The 19,126-nt window shown below is 38.8% G+C and overlaps 1 protein-coding gene and 1 long non-coding RNA gene across 3 annotated transcripts; one reads left to right on the plus strand and one right to left on the minus strand.

The window, feature by feature from the left end:
- The first annotated feature begins 248 nt into the window (after positions 1 to 248).
- LOC146669843 (uncharacterized) lies at positions 249 to 10,977 on the plus strand. Its single transcript, XR_014911740.1, has 4 exons — positions 249 to 790; positions 8,725 to 8,845; positions 10,605 to 10,698; positions 10,843 to 10,977. It is a non-coding gene; the product is annotated as an uncharacterized LOC146669843 (long non-coding RNA).
- A 2,119-nt stretch (positions 10,978 to 13,096) lies between these two features.
- Positions 13,097 to 18,363, minus strand: c1galt1lb (core 1 synthase, glycoprotein-N-acetylgalactosamine 3-beta-galactosyltransferase 1, like b). Of its 2 annotated transcripts, XM_085406467.1 has the most exons (4): positions 17,851 to 18,363; positions 17,457 to 17,727; positions 14,555 to 15,219; positions 13,097 to 13,692 (listed from the first exon to the last, which is right to left on the minus strand). In XM_085406467.1, exons 2-4 carry the CDS (start codon positions 17,680 to 17,682, stop codon positions 13,393 to 13,395), a joined length of 1,191 nt encoding a protein of 396 aa, XP_085262593.1. In that variant the 5' UTR covers positions 17,683 to 17,727; positions 17,851 to 18,363; the 3' UTR covers positions 13,097 to 13,392. The 2 variants fall into 2 exon arrangements, with proteins under 2 accessions (XP_085262593.1, XP_085262592.1); XM_085406466.1 differs by having other exon boundaries at positions 17,457 to 18,363.
- Positions 18,364 to 19,126: the final 763 nt, after the last annotated feature.

Here is a 19,126-nt window from a genome sequence, read left to right on the forward strand (position 1 = left end):
TTATCAGAGTCATTGTGATGACGCATTTAAGTCGTTACCTTTATTACATTTTTAAAATTACAATCTAATGAATTGCAATGCCTGCTTGTTTTTTGTTTGTTTGTTTTTTTGACTGATTTGAGGCGTGAAACATTTTCAAAAATAAGCACATATCCTGTTTGTTGTTGCTCTTGGACCGGCATTAAGCACAAAATGAATGAATGAATGAATGAATGAATGAATGAATGCTTTATTGGCCATATGCAGGTTGCCCCACAGAGGAATAGGACCCCCCCCGACTTACACACACACAACAACAAGACATCACATGGGAATACAGTCGGAGACCGGCAGCGTTGGGAGAATAACACTGAAAAAATTACACAACATTGGGAAAAGTACAAGAGGAAAAAAAGAGACCTCTTCACACGCTGGGCAACCTATGGGAGGACAGCATGAGAACAGGAAACAAAAAAAAACTCCTCTGCACAGAGAGCACATTAATGTCCACATCACAACATCAGAGCACATGACAAGCCACAGGGGATGGATAGGGGGTGGGGGGTGATTCGAAGGAACACAGCAGTCGTCCTGCACCATGCTATCATTTCAGCGCGGCACGCAGACCCGCTGCCTTCCCCCGCAGGATCAAGCATCGAAGGCGTTTGGAAGGGAGGGGGATGAGTGCGTGCTTGACTGTTCAAGGGAAAAGTAGTGCACGCGAGACAAGACAGGACACAAGAGGCTAAGCAGGGGAAGATAAGGGGAAGGAGGAGAGGAGAAAAGTGCGACCGCCTTCACCGAGAGCCAAGTAAGAACTTCTTATCCAAAGAACTTAACTTCTTCTCCTGATCCTATACCACTCACTCATTATGGCTACTCTCTTTCTTTTGTTCTTTACACACCGATTTTACCCTTACACAAAAATAGCTTTACCCTGTTAGAATCCTGCAGAACTCTCAAATAACAGGAATAACCCATATTTGGTGAGGAACCGTATTCGGTAACTTAAATAGACATCAAAACTGGCCTCCCCGGGACTCACTCTGAGGTTCCACATGGATTTCTCCCACTTATTCAGCAAATTCAGGTTATGTGACAGAGAGTGATATTATTGCATTTAACCAGTCAGTAGTGGACTGAAGCATGTCAGACTTGTTCAGTGCTCTTCCAGAATTTGGAAAACTAGGTTTTTCATCCCTATGTTCTCCCACACTTATAGTTTCCAGTAGTAATAGGTTCCTTGTAGGTTCCGATAACACTCTAGAGTTAAAGTTTTAAATTTCCATGTATGTCAATGAGTGTCCTACAAATAAATAAGATCATTCAGAACCAAATTGTCCAACTACCATAAAAAAATGTAAAAAAAACATAAATAAATAAAAGTTAATCAGTCATTTCATGTGTTCACAAGTCCTGTTGTCATTCTTGCATGTCTGGTAATTCAGTAATATAACGCTCTGCACAGACACATAAAATTCAGAGCTGCTTCCAATTAGACGATAATCAATCATATCACATGAGCAGATTGTTTTGGCCCATTTATGTTAACCAGCAATAGTTTCTTAAATATATGCACTCACTGGCCACTTTATTAGGTCAAGAAGACCTGCTGAAGCTCTGCTAAGCATCAGCATAAGGATGAAACATGACTTTGAATGTAGTGGGTTGATGGTGCCACACTAGCTGGTCTGAGTATTTCAGAAACTGTGCATTTGCTGAGATTTTACTACACATCCATCTCTAGGGTTTAGAAAATGAGCAGAGGTCAGAGAAAAATGGGCAGGCCACTTCAAGCTGATTGGAAGGCAGCAGTAACTCAAACAATTACTCATCATAACCAAGATATGTAGAAAAGCATCTCTGTGCACACAGGACATCACATCTTTAAAGAAGATGCGCTACAACTGCAGAAGACACCATATATGTCAGCTAATGGTGTGAAAATATTTCATAGCATACCACTTTGGATCCCTTTATGATCACTGTATTGACTACCCATCTTACAATGGCTGCTTTCAGCAGGATAACACACAAAGCTCAGATCCTCTCACACTGGTTTCTTGAAGATGTTAATGAGTTCCCCCTATTCAAACAGCCTCCACAGCCACCATAACTCAATCTGACAGAAAACCTTTGAAATGTGGGTGAACGGGAGATTCACATCATGGATGTGCAGCCAACAAATTTGAAGCATGTGTGATGCTGTCATGCAACTATGTAAAAATGGACAAAAATCTCTGAGGAATGTATCCAGCACCATGTTGACTCAATGGCATGAGAATTAAGGCAGTTCTGGGGGTAAAAGTGGGTTCAACTCAATAGTAGCAAAGTGTACCTAATGAAATGCCTGGCATAATGTGTGATAGGAGGATTTCTTGGCACTAGGGGGCGATGTTGGAAATATTTTCTTTTTCATGGGAGCAGATGTCAATATAAATAAAACTTCTGCTTCTTCAAGTTGCTTGAAGATGTTTTCACCTCTCCCACTGGGTTTAAATCTGGTTTGACCGGATGAGAGGTGAAACGTCTTCAAGCAACTTAAAGAAGTCCAGACGCTTTTCTTTGCAAGCTCCTTTGACTACGATGACCTGGATGACTGAGAACCTTCACAGACTTAATGATTCGAGCAAAATGTTCTGAAAAGAACGCTGTCTGTTTTTTGTTTTTTTTTTACATCTGACGCAAGAAATATGAACCACCTGAATGTTTCACCTATTTTTTAAATATTAGTATTAGTTGCTGACTATTTACATCCCAACAGAACAGATTAGGGATGTGGTAGAAGGGGAGAGTGTCATCGTGGATGTGCAGATGATGAATATGGAGCAACTGTGTGATGCTGTCGTGTCAGTATGAATCAAAGTTTTAAAAACTTTGTTGAATCTGTGCCATGAAGAATTAGTGCAGTTCTAAAAGAAAAAGGAGCTCAATCAAGATAGCAGCAAGATTTCTTAATGAAGTGACCGATGAGTGTACAACACAAATATATGACGCTCTTGCCCGGACACAGGAAAGCGGTCCTATTTAATGTGGTTGATAAATTATATAAAATGTCTAATTAGAGGACTGATTGCTTACACAGTAATTTCTGCAAGGAATTCAGTGGAAATGACACATATGGATATGATTAAGACCCTAGGGTCCAATAAAAAATCCTCAGAAGCTTTTTCATATAAGTGGAGCACTTTATTTACATCAACAGGTTTTGAACCACAGGTTTTTTAAGTGCCTGCTTCACTTTGTTTGTGCAATGTATGACTGAGCACGACTGCAGCCATGATACCGTGATACTAATGAGTATTTGTTTTTGTGTAGTTAGAAAGACTTTAAACATTTAGATTTATTGTTGCAATAGAATATTTTTGCCTATGGCAAAACTGAATTCAAAGTAACTGAGGTTAAAAGAAGAAGAAGAAAGAAATAGAAAAGCTCAGAACTTTTATTTGTGTCTGAATGACAAAGTCCTTCAGCGAAAGATGAATTGTTCTCCATGCATTTCATGTTCTGTACAAAATGAAAGCGTTAACATTCTAGATCAAGTTTAAGAGATGCTAATACCAGGTTTCAGCAACTATGGACAGAGTTAGCTGGGTGATGCCTACTGCTAACTGCTAGAGTCATTTGAAAATAAATAAAGCTATCAATAAAGCATTATCAATTTATCAAATTAACCACCGACAAATTGAATAAAAGTGTTAAAAATATTTTCCATTTAAAATTAAAACAAAAAGAAAACGAAACCAATTGTTCTGCATGTGATGAGTCTGTAGGGGTGTTTCTTCTGTCTCATCAAGCCACTGATGAGCTGTTGGCACTGTAATTTAATTCAGTTCAGTTTAATTTATAATCTGACCTAATCACGACAACAATCGCCTCAATGTACTTACAATAATGCAGAGAAAACCCCAGCAATCAGACAACGCCTTATGAGTAAGCGCTCAGCAACAGTGGGAAGAAAAAACTTCCTTTTAACAGGAAGAAGCCTCCAGCAGAACCAGGCTCAGGGAGGCCATCTGCTGCGACCAGTTGGGGGTGAGGGGTGGGAGACAGGTGAAAGACAGAGATTAATAATAAGTAATAATTAAAATCTAGAGAGTGAATCTAGAGAGAACACATAGTGAGTAAAAAAAAGGTGACTGAAGAAGAACCATTGCATCATGGGAAGTCACCAGCAGCATAGGCCTGTTGCAGTGTAACTAAGAGTGGATTGAGGGTCAACTTATCCAGTCCTAACTATAAGATTTATCAAAAAAAAAAAAAAGTTGTAAGACCAATCTTAAAAGCAGAGGGTGTCTGTCTCCCAATTACAAACTCACAGAGAGAACTGGTTTCACAGAAGGAACTAAATGCTGATGGCTCTGCTTCCCATTCAACTTTTAAATACCTTACGAACCACAAATAAGCCAGCAGTCTGAGAGCGAAGTGCTCTATTGGATTACTATGAGGTCTTTAGGATGAGACGGGGTTTGATTATTTACTCTAATTTTAGAGATTCTGCACAAATGCAAGAATATATATATGTATATTTGTCTAATGTGCACACTGAAGAAGATATCCTGGTCAAAAACAAGTCCACCTGGTTAGACACCATGTTTCTAGGATTTTTACAATAACCTCAGTTTTGTCTGAATTTAGTGGTCATCCCAGTCATTATGTCTAATAAGTAATAGCTTAAATTTTGCATGTGTCATCTGGCTGCACGGATAGCTAAAGCTGGGTTTCATTTTCATAGCAATGACAACATACGTTGTGTTTTGTGGCATATGGTAAACAAAACTGCCCAAGGGAAAATGTCTAATGCAAATAGTTTTTCCTAGCAACGAGCAACCAATTCTGTGGAACTCTGTGGAGCAAATAAACTGTAGTGTTTGACAAACAGGAAGGCTGACTGACATGTTTGACAGGAGATAATAGTTAAAACTTTATGGCACTTACTTTGGAATGAACAAGTTTCATAATGTCTTGTGGCAAACACTACATGCTCATATATGTTCACATTTAATGTGGTGATGTCACTCATTACATTAAAGGGAGCAGCGATGCTAAATAATTAAAAACACACGCATCTTTAAATTTGCTCTTGTGAATGTCTGTCACTGTAACACAAGTCATCCTAAGAGTAACAGGCAACAAATATCTGCAAGCTACAACGCCCTAAAACGTTAGTTCACACCCTGACCACAAACGTAAACTAAAGCTTCAAACATGTTACTGTAAGCCATCTGACACTGTGTTTCGTTTTCTTAAAGAGCATGCATTTCAGTGACAAAGAGATTTCATGTGAGAGATACAGAAGAGTAATTCTAACAAGATAATCGAGCAAAACCTGTTCCACATAATGAATAGATTAAAAAGTATGATTCATTTTCCGATGGCTGCTTCCAGCTGGATGATGCACCATGTCACAAAGCTATTATATACCACATTAAACATTTTCTTTTAATGTCTCTTGCATTAAATAAGGAATGGACAAAGGTCTGTACACAATTCAGCATACAAATAAGCTCCAGATTACTTTCTTTTTTTTCTTTTAATGTTTAAGCCAAAGTTTTATCCACATGAGGATGAAACATTTAGCTTTATTGTTAGATTTGTGTAGATTTTTTGCCTGTTTCTTTTATGTCTTAATGGGAAAAAAATATCATTTTTTCAATGAGGAACATCTAATGAGGCAGTTACAACAAATTATGTGTATACATGTGCTAGGGTGGGACAGAGTTTTGGGTGGTGGGTGGAGTGCTAATCAGATTAAAAATTAACTCAAGCTATATAAAATTTGAGAAAGAGAAATCCTGCTGTCTTAAAAGACAGGCTTCAACGTGACATGGCGCTGCTCTGATGCGAAGGGAAAAGCTGGAGTGATTGTTGGTTTATACATAAAGATCAGCTCAGGGTAAGATTTTTTACACTTTTGGTTCGTTACATGAGTCTTTACATGGCTGACTGCATGAATTAAATTATAATGTGGGATTATGTGATAACACAATACTCCATGGCTATTTTATTCCATTTTGACTTAAATCATAAGCAATTAGGTCAAAATGTATCACTTGATGCACTATAGTTATCTGATTATTTAAAACTTGCTATATTATTCCTTAATTATTCATATTTCTAGCAGCCAGTTGAGATGGGATGAGGTGAGAATAGATAAATATAAGTATAGGTAAAAAGCAATGGAGTGATAGCAAATAAAAATAATTGTCATACTATATGCACAAAATATGGCATACCTACACATCACAGCTGCAGGAGCTGCTCAGACATTGAAATCCATGCCATGAAGCTCCTAGCACAGTTTTTGTGTTGATGCCAGAAGAAGTTTGTAGCCTTTCAGCTCACCTTTTTCCACCTCAGGACTCAGCGACTCGTCATCGCAACTTGGTTGCAGCTGGGATAGGCTGCAGACTATCACAAAGAGCTAACACAAAGAGCCAGACAACTATTTGCACCTACAGGCATATAGAATTACCAGTAATTCCATGTCGCTGGACTGCGGGAGTGAGTGCTAACAGTGGCACTCACCCATTCCTTCATAAATATTTGTAAAGGTGGACTGCGTGGCTACGTATTTGACTTTTGTCTTTGAATACAACTGAATTCAAAGATTAAGATGTGTGGCACAATACTTCATCTACATGGTGTTTGCTCAGTCAATAAGCACCTTTCAAGTTTTTATGAACAGCATAATGTTTCAAAGGTTAAGCTCCTCCTTAGACTTCTGAAAAGAGAGAAAAAAATGTAAACAATAAAATAGGAACTGCTCATGTTGGCTAATAGACAAGTATTTGACGTTTATTTGACAGAGATTGACAATAGACAATGCCATCCTCCTATCACTTATCTGGGTTTGTGTTGCGTGGGCAGCAGTTCGAGCAGAGAGTCTTAAGCCATCTGAGAAATATGATCTCTCCAGCCAGTCATTGGTCTGCCCTGAGCCTAGGCAGACAATAGACAATGTTGTGTATTGTCCATATCCAGCTGACGTGGTTATTAGTTCAAAAGGTGTTAGAGGAAGCACTGAAACAGTAGTGTTTACTCTGTATTCTGTTATGAACACACTAGAGAAAGTTCACTGTAAGCTTGGGTTTCAGCTGTAACATACAAAATTCAAGAGGAATGCTCATGAAATTCTGGAAGAATGTCTTGCTGTTAACAGCACGAGATCTACAAAGTCATTTGAAGCACAATAAAAGGGAACAAGTGAATTATTTTATGAAGAAATGGCTGTGGTCATGGACAGCAGAATAGATTAATAGATTACATAATTCACACGAAAGTTAATGGACTTTATATAATGATGGTGATGCCACAGAGGCAAATTGAAGCTTTACCAAACCAGTATTAGGCCTTTAGAGACTCTGACATAATATTTAAGGCTAATCAGTGGGCAGATATTTGCTATGCATCTAAAACCACGTTTTATCTATCCATGAACCAAGATGACACACACCAGTTAGTTAAACTGCATGAGTGTCTTTAAAGACATAAAGACCTGGATGATATCTGATTTCCTGCTTCTATATTCAAATCAAACTGAGGTTATTGCACTCAGCCATAAAAATCTGACATCCAGCCAGATGCTTATTCTGGATGGCAACATCCTGTCCCAGAGTGATACTGAAAAAAACTAGTTCCTGCATTTGTTACTTCGAGACTGGACTACTGTAATTCATCATTATCAGGATGTCTAAAAACTCCCTGAAAAGCCTTCAGTGGATCCAAAATGCTGCAGCATGAGTACTGATAGGGACTAGAAAGGAAGAGCATATTTCTCCTATACTAGCTTCTCAAATCAAATCAAATCAAATCACTTTTATTGTCACATCACATGTGCAGGTACATTGGTACAGTACATGTGAGTGAAATTCTTGTGTGCGAGCTTCACAAGCAACAGAGTTGTGCAAAATACAATAATGTAAACAAGCAAAATACAAGAATGGCTACATCTGAAACTAATAAATATATGCTTGATTCCCAGTGAAATCCTGAATTGAATGTTTAATCCTTCTCCTTATATGTAACGTCTTGAATAATCAGGCCTCATTAAGACCTCACAGTACCATGTCACTTTGAATCAAGCTCTTCACTCTCAGACTGCTGGCTTACTTGTGGTTCCTAGAGTGTTCTGAAGTAGAATTGGAGGCAGAGCCTTCCATTTTTAGGCCTCTCTTCAGTGGAACCAGCTTCCAATTTGTATTCACGATACAGACACCCTCTCTGCTTTTAAGATTAGGCTTAAAACTTTCCTTTTGGATAAATCTTATAGTTAGGGCTGTATCAGGTGACCCTAAATCCATCCTAAGTTATGTAGCAATAGGCTTAGGCTGCTACATATTAAATGTTTATATTTGAGCCAAATGCAAAAATAGATGTGCTTTAAACCAAATACTCAAAAACTCATATTTTAAGACACTCTGGGGTCAACAATAATTTGATATGCATCATTCATACAACTATATGAAAATGAATGCCACAGTTCTGCACAAGGCAGATGAGTACCACTAAGATAAACTGGTGCCTTAAAGAAGCAGTATTTAACTATACTCAAACAGCTTTGCTGCATCGTTGTAAACTGAAGTTACACAACAGATCGCTAAGTGTTGTGGAGGACAGTTCAACAGAGAACAAAGAACACCTTAACCACAGATACATGGAGACGCCTCCCATCTGATTCCCTTATGTGTAAATTCACTTGTAGCTTACTTATGTCTTTTGTTTTTCTTTTTACCTTTAATCCAGTGATTCACAGTTCAGTGAAGTGATGGAGGAAACACATTTTTCACTGGTTGCATTGAGTATCTTCATTTTACTGACTGTGAGGTGCTGTTGTGAAGAAAAGGCCTACAATCCACTGACAGAGGTATGACTAAGTCAAATGAGATGCACTCACATTTCCACGCAGAACTTCGCAGCCACTTCAGCAAACGTATTAAATAAGAAGTTGAAAAAATAACAACACTGAGCAAAAGGCTACAGTGGGGCAAAAAAGTATTTAGTCAGCCACCGATTGTGCAAGTTCCCCACCTAAAATGATGACAGAGGTCAGTAATTTGCACCAGAGGTACACTTCAACTGTGAGAGACAGAATGTGAAAAAAAAAATCCATGAATCCACATGGTAGGATTTGTAAAGAATTTATTCATAAATTAGGGTGGAAAATAAGTATTTGGTCACCTCAAACAAGGAAAATCTCTGGCTCTCACAGACCTGTAACGTCTTCTGTAAGAAGCTTTTCTGTCCCCCACTCGTTACCTGTATGAATGGCACCTGTTTGAACTCATCATCTGTATAAAAGACACCTGTCCACAGCCTCAAACAGTCAGACTCCAAACTCCACCATGGCCAAGACCAAAGAGCTTTCGAAGGACACCAGGAAAAGTATTGTAGACCTGCACCAGACTGGGAAGAGTGAATCTACAATAGGCAAGCAGCTTAGTGTGAAAAACCAACTGTGGGAGCAATCATCAGAAAATGGAAGACATACAAGACCACTGATAATCTCCCTCGATCTGGGGCTCCACGCAAGATCTCATCCCGTGGGGTCAAAATGATCATGAGAACGGTGAGCAAAGATCCCAGAACCACACGGGGGGACCTGGTGAATGACCTGCAGAGAGCTGGGACCAAAGTAACAAAGGTCACCATCAGTAACACACTACAACGGCAGGGAATCAAATCCCGCAGTGCCAGACGTGTTCCGCTGCTGAAGCCAGTGCATGTCCAGGCCCGTCTGAAGTTTGCCAGAGAGCACATGGATGATACAGCAGAGGATTGGGAGAATGTCATGTGGTCAGATGAAACCAAAGTAGAACTTTTTGGTATAAACTCAACTCGTCGTGTTTGGAGGAAGAAGAATACTGAGTTGCATCCCAAGAACACCATACCTACTGTGAAGCATGGGGGTGGAAACATCATGCTATGGGGCTGTTTTTCTGCCAAGGGGACAGGACGACTGATCCGTGTTAAGGACAGAATGAATGGGGCCATGTATGGTGAGATTTTGAGCCAAAACCTCCTTCCATCAGTGAGAACTTTGAAGATGAAACGAGGCTGGGTCTTCCAACATGACAATGATCCAAAACACACCGCCCGGGCAACAAAGGAGTGGCTCCGTAAGAAGCATTTGAAAGTCCTGGAGTGGCCTAGCCAGTCTCCAGACCTCAACCCCATAGAAAATCTGTGGCGGGAGTTGGAAGTCCGTGTTGCTCGGCGACAGCCCCAAAACATCACTGCTCTCGAGAAGATCTGCATGGAGGAATGGGCCAAAATACCAGCTACTGTGTGTGCAAACCTGGTAAAGACCTATAGTAAACGTTTGACCTCTGTTATTGCCAACAAAGGTTATGTTACAAAGTATTGAGTTGTATTTTTGTTATTGACCAAATACTTATTTTCCACCCTGATTTACGAATAAATTCTTTACAAATCCTACCATGTGGATTCATGGATTTTTTTTTTATTTATTTATTTTTTTTCACATTCTGTCTCTCACAGTTGAAGTGTACCTCTGGTGCAAATTACTGACCTCTGTCGTCATTTTAGGTGGGGGAACTTGCACAATCGGTGGCTGACTAAATACTTTTTTGCCCCACTGTAACTCTTTTTCCCTGTCCCCCAAGGCTGGATCGGACCGTGATTTGAAGAGATTTGATGACATCGGTTATGACAGCTTTCTGGGTCTGATGGGACGGAGAAATGCTGCTCTGACAAACAGTATGCCAAGAATTTTTGCTCCACTTTTCCTAAGAATGAAACTCATTTAACCTGTAGTTGTTTTAACATAAAAAGCAGCTGAATTTGGTGTTAAACAAGTTTTTATCATTGTGCTTTACTGAATGCAAAATTTTTCTTTTGCAGGGGACACTGATCACAGCCTTGCTGATCTGTTGGGGTGGAGAACAAGTGAGTGCCTTTAGAATCAGTAGAACAGTTCTCACTAGAAGGAAGATGCGCTGATAAATGAATTAGATGCATTTTCTTAAATCTCAGGTCACTTTTGGCTGATGATGGAAGGCATAGGTAAGAAACCCGCTCACTTGAGAAAAAAGAAATACAAGAAAGAAAGTTATGTATCGCTTTTGTGGAAATGTTTTGACTCCATTTTGGATTTTTTTTTCCCCCCCTCAGGATGGAACGCTTTGTTTAATGGACACATGACACATACTTGTATCATGATATAAAATAAAATATGCTTTTATTTATAGTGATTAAATTACCATTTCACTAAAAACAATCCTGCACACTGATTATATCATGTGTGCTCACACATTAAAATGAACTCATATCCACACTGAAGTGTATCGACTCAATTAAGATTTCTATTCCAATATAAATACGTTCCAAATATAAATATAGCACTGTACACCATTCCCTTTAAGAAAACTCTGAAATGAGAAGATTGTCAAGGACCATTAGAAATGATGCGGCTGATATCAAATGTGAACGTGAGCAGCCAAAAGAAAGATGAGAAGAAAAAAACATTTTTTTAAACCATGCTCTGGTGAACATGCATGGGTTCGTGCACATACTACAGAAACCAAGTGTAAACACAAAGTTATATTTGAAAATATCAACCTCATACATTTTTAACCTTGAAGAAAATGTGGTCATAAAAAGAAAAAGAAAAAAAAATGGCCAGCGTTCCATGAAAACCTTTAGTCACTCTGCAGATATGTGCCAAATTCCTTCTTCTTCTTTCAGCATTTAAGCTCACCTTTGGTGATTACTGCATCTACCACAGGTTTAATGTCTGGTTAGAAACTAGCAAAAGAGCTGTTATTAATTTTATTTTTTACATGTGCAAAGTGTGCCAACTTCAAATGAGGCCTGACTGGCAAAGACTTTCAAAATAACACCACCTTTGTCAAACTTAAAAAAACCAAAAAAGACATTCACTGACTTGAATGAAGCTCAAACACATTACAACAGATGGATTCAGTAAAATAAAACAGCCATCTGAATCAACACTCTCTTCACGCTCATGTCACAGTGCTAAGTCAAGTGTGCAGCTAATGGCTGGCTCATACAATCTCAATTTACAAGGCACAAGCTAATGACTCCACTGTAGGAAGATGCAGGAAACTGTGTGCAGCACGTTACACAGAAAGGTAACAATGTGCTGTGGGTCGGTTGATTAAGATCATTTTTCATTCCAGAGAAGACAAAAGAAGTTTGACTAACTTGTTCTTCATCCAACTGACTTCCCAGAAAGTCTTTGCTGACTAAACAAAGTCCTCTTTAACAAAAGAAAGAAAGAAAAAGACCCACAAGCGCCACACAATTAGCCCGATCACATATAACAGCTGAAAAGGCTCATCAGCCTTCACTGTGGTCTTGTGTGAAATCTTTGGCTGCATTGTAGAAATTTAGATTCCTTTTAAAGCATAACAGTCACCTCACTATTGAGGAGTATGCAATCAAAATATTTTCCTAAAATACATTTAGTAACGTATGATATCGGTTATATCAAATATTAATACAATACAATATATATACACACATATATGTGTATGTGTGTGTGTATATATATATATATATATATATATAACAATCCATGGGACAAAATATTTCATTTGATAGAGAATAAAAGATTGACCTATTCATCACTTTTTTAAAACCTTTTTTTTTCCACTGTTACTTTGAAAAATAGGAGATCCACTTTGATTAGCCTATTTACTTTTTAGGAAAACAGCAGTTTTTCACCAATTCTGATGTCTGGTTTACCAAGAGATGCAGACTAATGGGTACATAAATATTATTAGTTAACTGTAACTACTTCACTTAAGTAAACCTTTTAGACTTATGCAACGTCTTGGTTTAAAACATGTCTTCAAAGAAGGAACTTGTCAAAACACAAAACAACCAAAAATAAAAAGTAAAGAGATGCTACCCTTGTATTTTATGTGAAAAGGCTTTTAAGCACAATCCTAAACGCTAGTGTTTGGGAGGCATCAAACTCTCGTAAACAACAATATGATCTGACATAAACCAGGTTTCAGGCACATAGCTATAAGTGTGAACTGAAGCCTAACAACTCCAGCAAGCCTTAAAGAGTGTTAGAACAAGTTTTACTGGGACTTTGTGGTAAGAAATGAAAGAACAGAAAAGTCACTTTTTTAAAAATGCACTGGAAATACTGGTTTACTTTGTTTTCAGAACAACAGAAAGGTGAGTCCTGTTATGGAACAATCTGTGAAAACACCTGACAAAACTGACATACAGAGCCACAGGTCACCTTTTAGCATGGGGAACACCCAGTCTTGCTGTCAAAGTTCACTAGCAGTCTAAGTGGACAAAGTTTTTATACTTCACTTTGATTATCAGAATGGATACCCAAACACTCAACACCCCAAATCCACCGCATATCCTAATGATCAGTACCCTCAACACTGCTACAAAGTCCTACTGTTATTTACCCTCTGCAGCAGCAGGACCATCTTTACCATCTACAGGAGGGGGATCTTCATTCTGTCTCTTGTCAGTTCTGGATAGGTCTGGATGGACTAGTTTTTGTTCCAGCTTTTTGTCTTTTTTCCCAGCATCCCACGATTCAAACTTATTTATACTGTAGCCAGGTGGGGTGGGAGGCTGATAGCGATATCTGTAGCCAAAGGCACGCAGGTGATAAGTGTAATATTCCATTAAATACATCCCTACAGCATCCACGTAATGGAAAGATATTGACATGTCCGAGCAGCAGTTAGGACCCTGAAAAAAAAAAACAAGATATGGTTATTAATACACATGGAGGAATGTTTGTTTTGTAAACAAAAGAAAATGTCAATGTGAATGGGTGGAGTACAAAAGAAGACTAATGGTCTTGCGTCAGACTATTTATTCATGCTTGATAAATCCAGAAATGAATGCAAGACTCCATCAGTTTGGTTAAACAGTAGGGCTGTAACAAAACTGCAGTACCCAGCCCACAGTCTTGTTGCGATATCACCATTTTGTGGGTCTAAACACCATGTGTATAAATGCTAATTGACAGTGACAATGTTGGTAACACGCATCATGTTCAAGATGCTCATGCAGATTATGATTTAACCAGGTGTAGCTGTGCTAGTTAATGACTGATTAAAGAATGCTAGTCTGGTTAAACATATAATGTTAAAACTGGATCTATTGCGGATTTTATTCTTGGACTCTACTAGAGTAGCTTTGCAAGATACAAAATTTTGAATTAGTTCAACCACTCTCTTATATTAGCTGCTCTTCCAGTAAGCTCACTTTATTGAGACTGGCTGCACCTCACAAGCAAGAGAGTGCAGTCCAAAGCTTCAGCGTTTGGCTAATAGAGATTAAGCATATAATGCTAACCTCAATATTAAAGAATCCATATTAGCTTCCACCACTTTGCACGCATGCCAGAAAGAAAAAACAACAAGCATAACAGGTCCACTTTAAACATTGTTCTAGTATGGAGTGAAGTGGAAATGCATCCAAATATTGGATTTTATTTTGCAGGTGAGAATTCAGTTAAAATATTAATAGTGTTCAGCTTTCTTTAAACCTCTTTAATAGTGATGTCAAGAGTAAACACAATGTCAACGGTGTTTGCCACACTTGCCTCTGAGATGGGGTAGTAGCAGTAGCTCCAATACCAGAAGCTCTTTGGAAATTTGGCAGTGAGGTGCTGCTCAAGGACAAAGGGGTGAAATGTCTCCCTATGAAAAGAGTCTCTGGAGTCTCCAGCCAGTACCCCAACTTTCTCCATGCACTGCCCCATTGCCAGGTCCTCTACGGAGGTAGTATGAGTACACTGTTTGCTTTTAAAACCTTCAACAAATCTTCGCAAAGCCTCTTTGCTCAGTACGTAGCCTGCACCACCACTCATGTAGCCCTGCTTAGTGTAGGGCTTGAATCGTCTGCCGAAGTAAATAGGTTCCTCAGGAGTGTGGTTTGCAAGAATCCAGCGCAGGTTGTCCACTATGACGTAGGTGTCGTCATCTGCCTTGAGGAACCAATCTGCCTCATCTGCATAATGCTCATAAGCATAATGGTAGGCCCGAATTGTTTTCCAGTACAGCTGATCCCGACCCTCCTTTGTACCTAATCCCACTGTGGGAAAGTCGGGGTCATCCACAGAGCTCATGAAGACAACAATATTGCAATGGCGACTCCAAGTGTACTTCGCATGTCGAGTCTTCGTCTCCAGGTTTTTGGGTCCAGTCATCACCCAGCAAAGAATACGCACCTTTTTGTACAATTCATCAGCCATGCGGCTATCCTCACCTGGTAAGGACACAGAGGCGTTATTATCATTTCACTGACTGAAACAAAGATAAGTCCAACTGTTTCAGGAACCTCCTACAACTACTGATGGTCCTGGAGGGTAAACTAATGGAAAGATGTTTTGCTCACATGTTATTGTTGTTGACTGTGCTTCCAGGTTCGCAAATAATCAATGCAGAAAAAAAGACAAGATTTCACATTTAATTTGCTGATGGCAACTTGGAAATACTGAGACTAGTTATGGTTGGTAATAATTCTGTCACAAAAAAGCAGTGCAGATCAGTGCAGTGCAACAGCTATTTAGATAAACAGTTTGGGCAAGTTACCAGTAATGAATTACTTCACCTTAATTTCACATCAAATCTGAGTACTAAAGATATACCAGATTACTGGAAAAGTGGGGATCAATCAGGTAATAACATGCTTTCATGCACTACAACACCCCATGAAGTGTACGGACCCCTGCAACATTTTACTATAGCATACAAAATCTGTCTGCCTGTGAGATCCTCCAACATAATCAGGACTTGAGCAACCAAAATTGGCATAGTACACAGGTACTGCACATATTAACCCGATTAAATTCATGAATATTATGAAATGCTTGGCAACCACCTACCAACGGGTAAAAGAATCCATTTCAGCATTTATGCACCTATATTATTTTATAAAAGTGTTATACAATTGATTGGTCTGATAAGCAGTGTAAGGTGATCAAACCCTCTCGTCTGAAAGATTCAAAAAATTTATTTAACTTTCTTTCCAGTTTTATCTGTGATCTTCTTTAATAGGTGTCATGGATGCTTTGAATATTTCATTTCACTCTTATGAGTGATTCTGTGTGTATTCACTTTTGTCTTTGCAGGGAGAACAAAAAGCTCTAGTAACTAATACTCATGACTCAGTACGGTGATATGCACCTTTATTCACAGCTTAAGTGAAACTGTTACTAAAATGGTTCTACTTATCAGCGGTCTGCTAGAAATCTGCTGACTTAAACAAATTACAGAGACATGAGAGGTTTTTGTTCCCCTGTCCTGGATTACAGAAATCAGCTTCCAATTCTCACTAACACAGTTGGACTCTTCCCTTCAATGTATGCTAATACACTCGTTTCCCTGTGCTTTGTGTTCCTGAGCTTTCACATCTTTCTTCTTCCTTGTGGATTCCAGTCAAGACCTGGCGACTGCTGAGCTTCCTGAGGGTGTAGTCAATCATCTCCACTTTATCCTCATGATTATATGACTATTGATTTCTTGTTTGTTCTTGTCCACAGTTCTCACTTGGTAATGTTCAAATCTTGATTGGTTATAAGGGATTTATACTTCTTTGCTAAATCTACGCCATAAGCACACTGTAACCACAAACCTCTTTGAAATCCTAGATTGTGTCCTGACGTGCACGTCCCTGGAAATGTAAACACACAGCTGCCCGTAAAGCCCACTTTTGACTACATTATTGCATCATGGGTTTTACATAGATTCATATCATACAGAAAGTACTCAGGTATAACAGGAAAGGCTACTTAGCAGTTATAAACAAGGCTTGAGAGAGTTATGGCTGCAATAAACGAAAACAGCTGCAATCTAAAACAAATGTAACTTGGCTCTGTTAATCGTCAAACACAGAGCACATTTTTGTTAATCAAAATAAAAAATATTGAAAAATAAAAAATGGATTACTGCAGACATTTCAGTTAAATAAGGCAACAAGGTGACTCCGAACCTGTGCTCTAAGTGAATATGTACAATCTTCAAGGATATAACTATGTAGCTCATGGTCACGTGCAAGAGATAAAGTTTTATAAACCGGACTCAACCCTTTTCTTTGTTGAGAACATATGTCCTAAAAGTCTGAAGATAAATAGAATCACGTCCTCACTTGGCCTGAAGATAAAATATTGTTCTGGTTTAAGACAAAACATTTCACCCCTTTAAAACATTGAAAGGTTTTTACCTATATTTGTAGCTACTGAAGCAGTCCATGGCTTTCTATGCTTCACTACCTATACATATAATGTACAAACTTGCCTAGCAGAAAGTGAGACTACTATGGTATAAAAGGGACTACAATGAAGAAGTGAAATTTAAAAAGGAAGTTTTCATTTATGCTGTAAGTGTAGCTGACCAAAGTCCAAAGCTGAATACCGTAAATTATTAATTTATCAGAAGATTCAAAGTCTGAAACACACAGATTGGTGTTTAATTAAGGCATTAAAGAGGCACATGCTGTGATACCTATGTGATGAGGGTGCTCGAGGTTGAAAAGTGCAGACCCCTCTTTCTTCCACATTTTCTTTTCCTCCTCGAGCTGTTGCTGGTAGTCCTGAATTCTAGCCAAGGTGGTGACTTGATGCATTGGCAGAGTCTTCTCAAACCAAAGCTGCCGCAGAAACACGTACAGCGTAAAAGTTCCCACCACAAAGCCCGCATAAAATGAGATTCTGGGTCCGAGGGTCTTCATGGTGGACCGGATATCCTCACGGGCAGAGACTTAACTTGGCAGCAGCTGCGTACGAGAGCAAAGGAAGCATGGACCTAAGTTTCACTACAGTCTCGAGCTGTAGACGTGTTGACTATGTGCGTGACTACAAGTGTTTGTCACTCCCTGTTAAAGGTGTGGTTTACTCACCAGCTTTAGCCTATCAACCATATCAGCTTTATGACAGCACACAGCTAGTCCATAGGTGTTCAAACACTTCCGCGCATAAAGCGGCGTTTTTCTTCAGGTAGCCCAGCTAGCCACACTTGCTAAGTTAACACGTATGATGGTGGGTGTGGGGGTGGGGTAAAAACCTGCTAAAAGAATATGTATGTTAACCGAGAAAACAAAATTTCCCCGGAAGAAAAATAGAACTAAGTACAGTCACAGTCATAACCAGTTAATCGGTTTCTCCAGTCATGTGTGTTAGGACAGCTGGTGATAGCTAACTAGCTAGTCCGTTATTTTTCCGAGTGCTAACGTTAACTTTCCATCACGTCGCGGTTACACGGAGCAAGAGGAAACTACTAAGCCCACCAACGGGCTGAAAAAAATCCTGACAGGAATAAAGTCAGAGAGTTTAGTGAAACTGTCACGCAGATTACAATAGTATTACTAATATTATACGAAACACGCCAAGAACTACATCTAACTTGTCTGCCGCTTCCTTCCGTCTAAAAAAAAGTAACTTCCGGTCAATTTATTCAGAAGAAAAGCGCTGACATGTTTTCACATAAGTTAATATGGAGAGTGGTGTGTTTTCTTTATAAAATAATACGTAATAATATGACTTTTGTTTTCTCAGAAAAAGATGTGAGTTGTGGAATATGTTTGACTGTGAAAGTTGAGCATAAATACAGTTATATAAACAAAGGAAGCAAAGTCTGGTTGCAGTGACAAAGAGAAAATACAAAAAAAAGGACTGACATTTGTTCCGCCTGTGTCAACACACGACTGGATCATGTGTTGACCCCATCACCTCTTCTTTGTCTGTTCACTTCTATGTTTCTTCCTTTTCTAACTAAATTGATTTCGTTAACAGGGGTTTACATATGTGGTAGGATAAAACTTCCAGTGCATAATTACTGTTCTTTAAAGTGTGTTGATATTAAATAAATGAATTAAATAATTATAAGAGTCATGTATCAACAAAATTAAAGCCGAATGTTAATTTATACCTTATTTCAACTGTTATTTTTGTTACCCAATTTGGGTACAGGACAGGTTTTAAAACTGAATAAAATTTTAAAATTCAGAACAAGCACTGCAGTCAAAAATGTCCAATACACACATTGTTACAAGCAGCTTTATTGGTATACAGATACATATAAATCAATTAAACACTTCCACTGGTCCTATAGGGATTCACTTAAGAAACACGAGGCACAGACAGAGGTTGTGGCACAGTCTTAAGCACTAATAAAAT

The sequence above is a fragment of the Rhamphochromis longiceps genome, linkage group LG5 (genome assembly GCF_057381845.1).
Source record: "Rhamphochromis longiceps isolate RC_006_pf linkage group LG5, R_longiceps_female_GT1.1, whole genome shotgun sequence".
NCBI classification, from domain to species: domain Eukaryota; kingdom Metazoa; phylum Chordata; class Actinopteri; order Cichliformes; family Cichlidae; genus Rhamphochromis; species Rhamphochromis longiceps.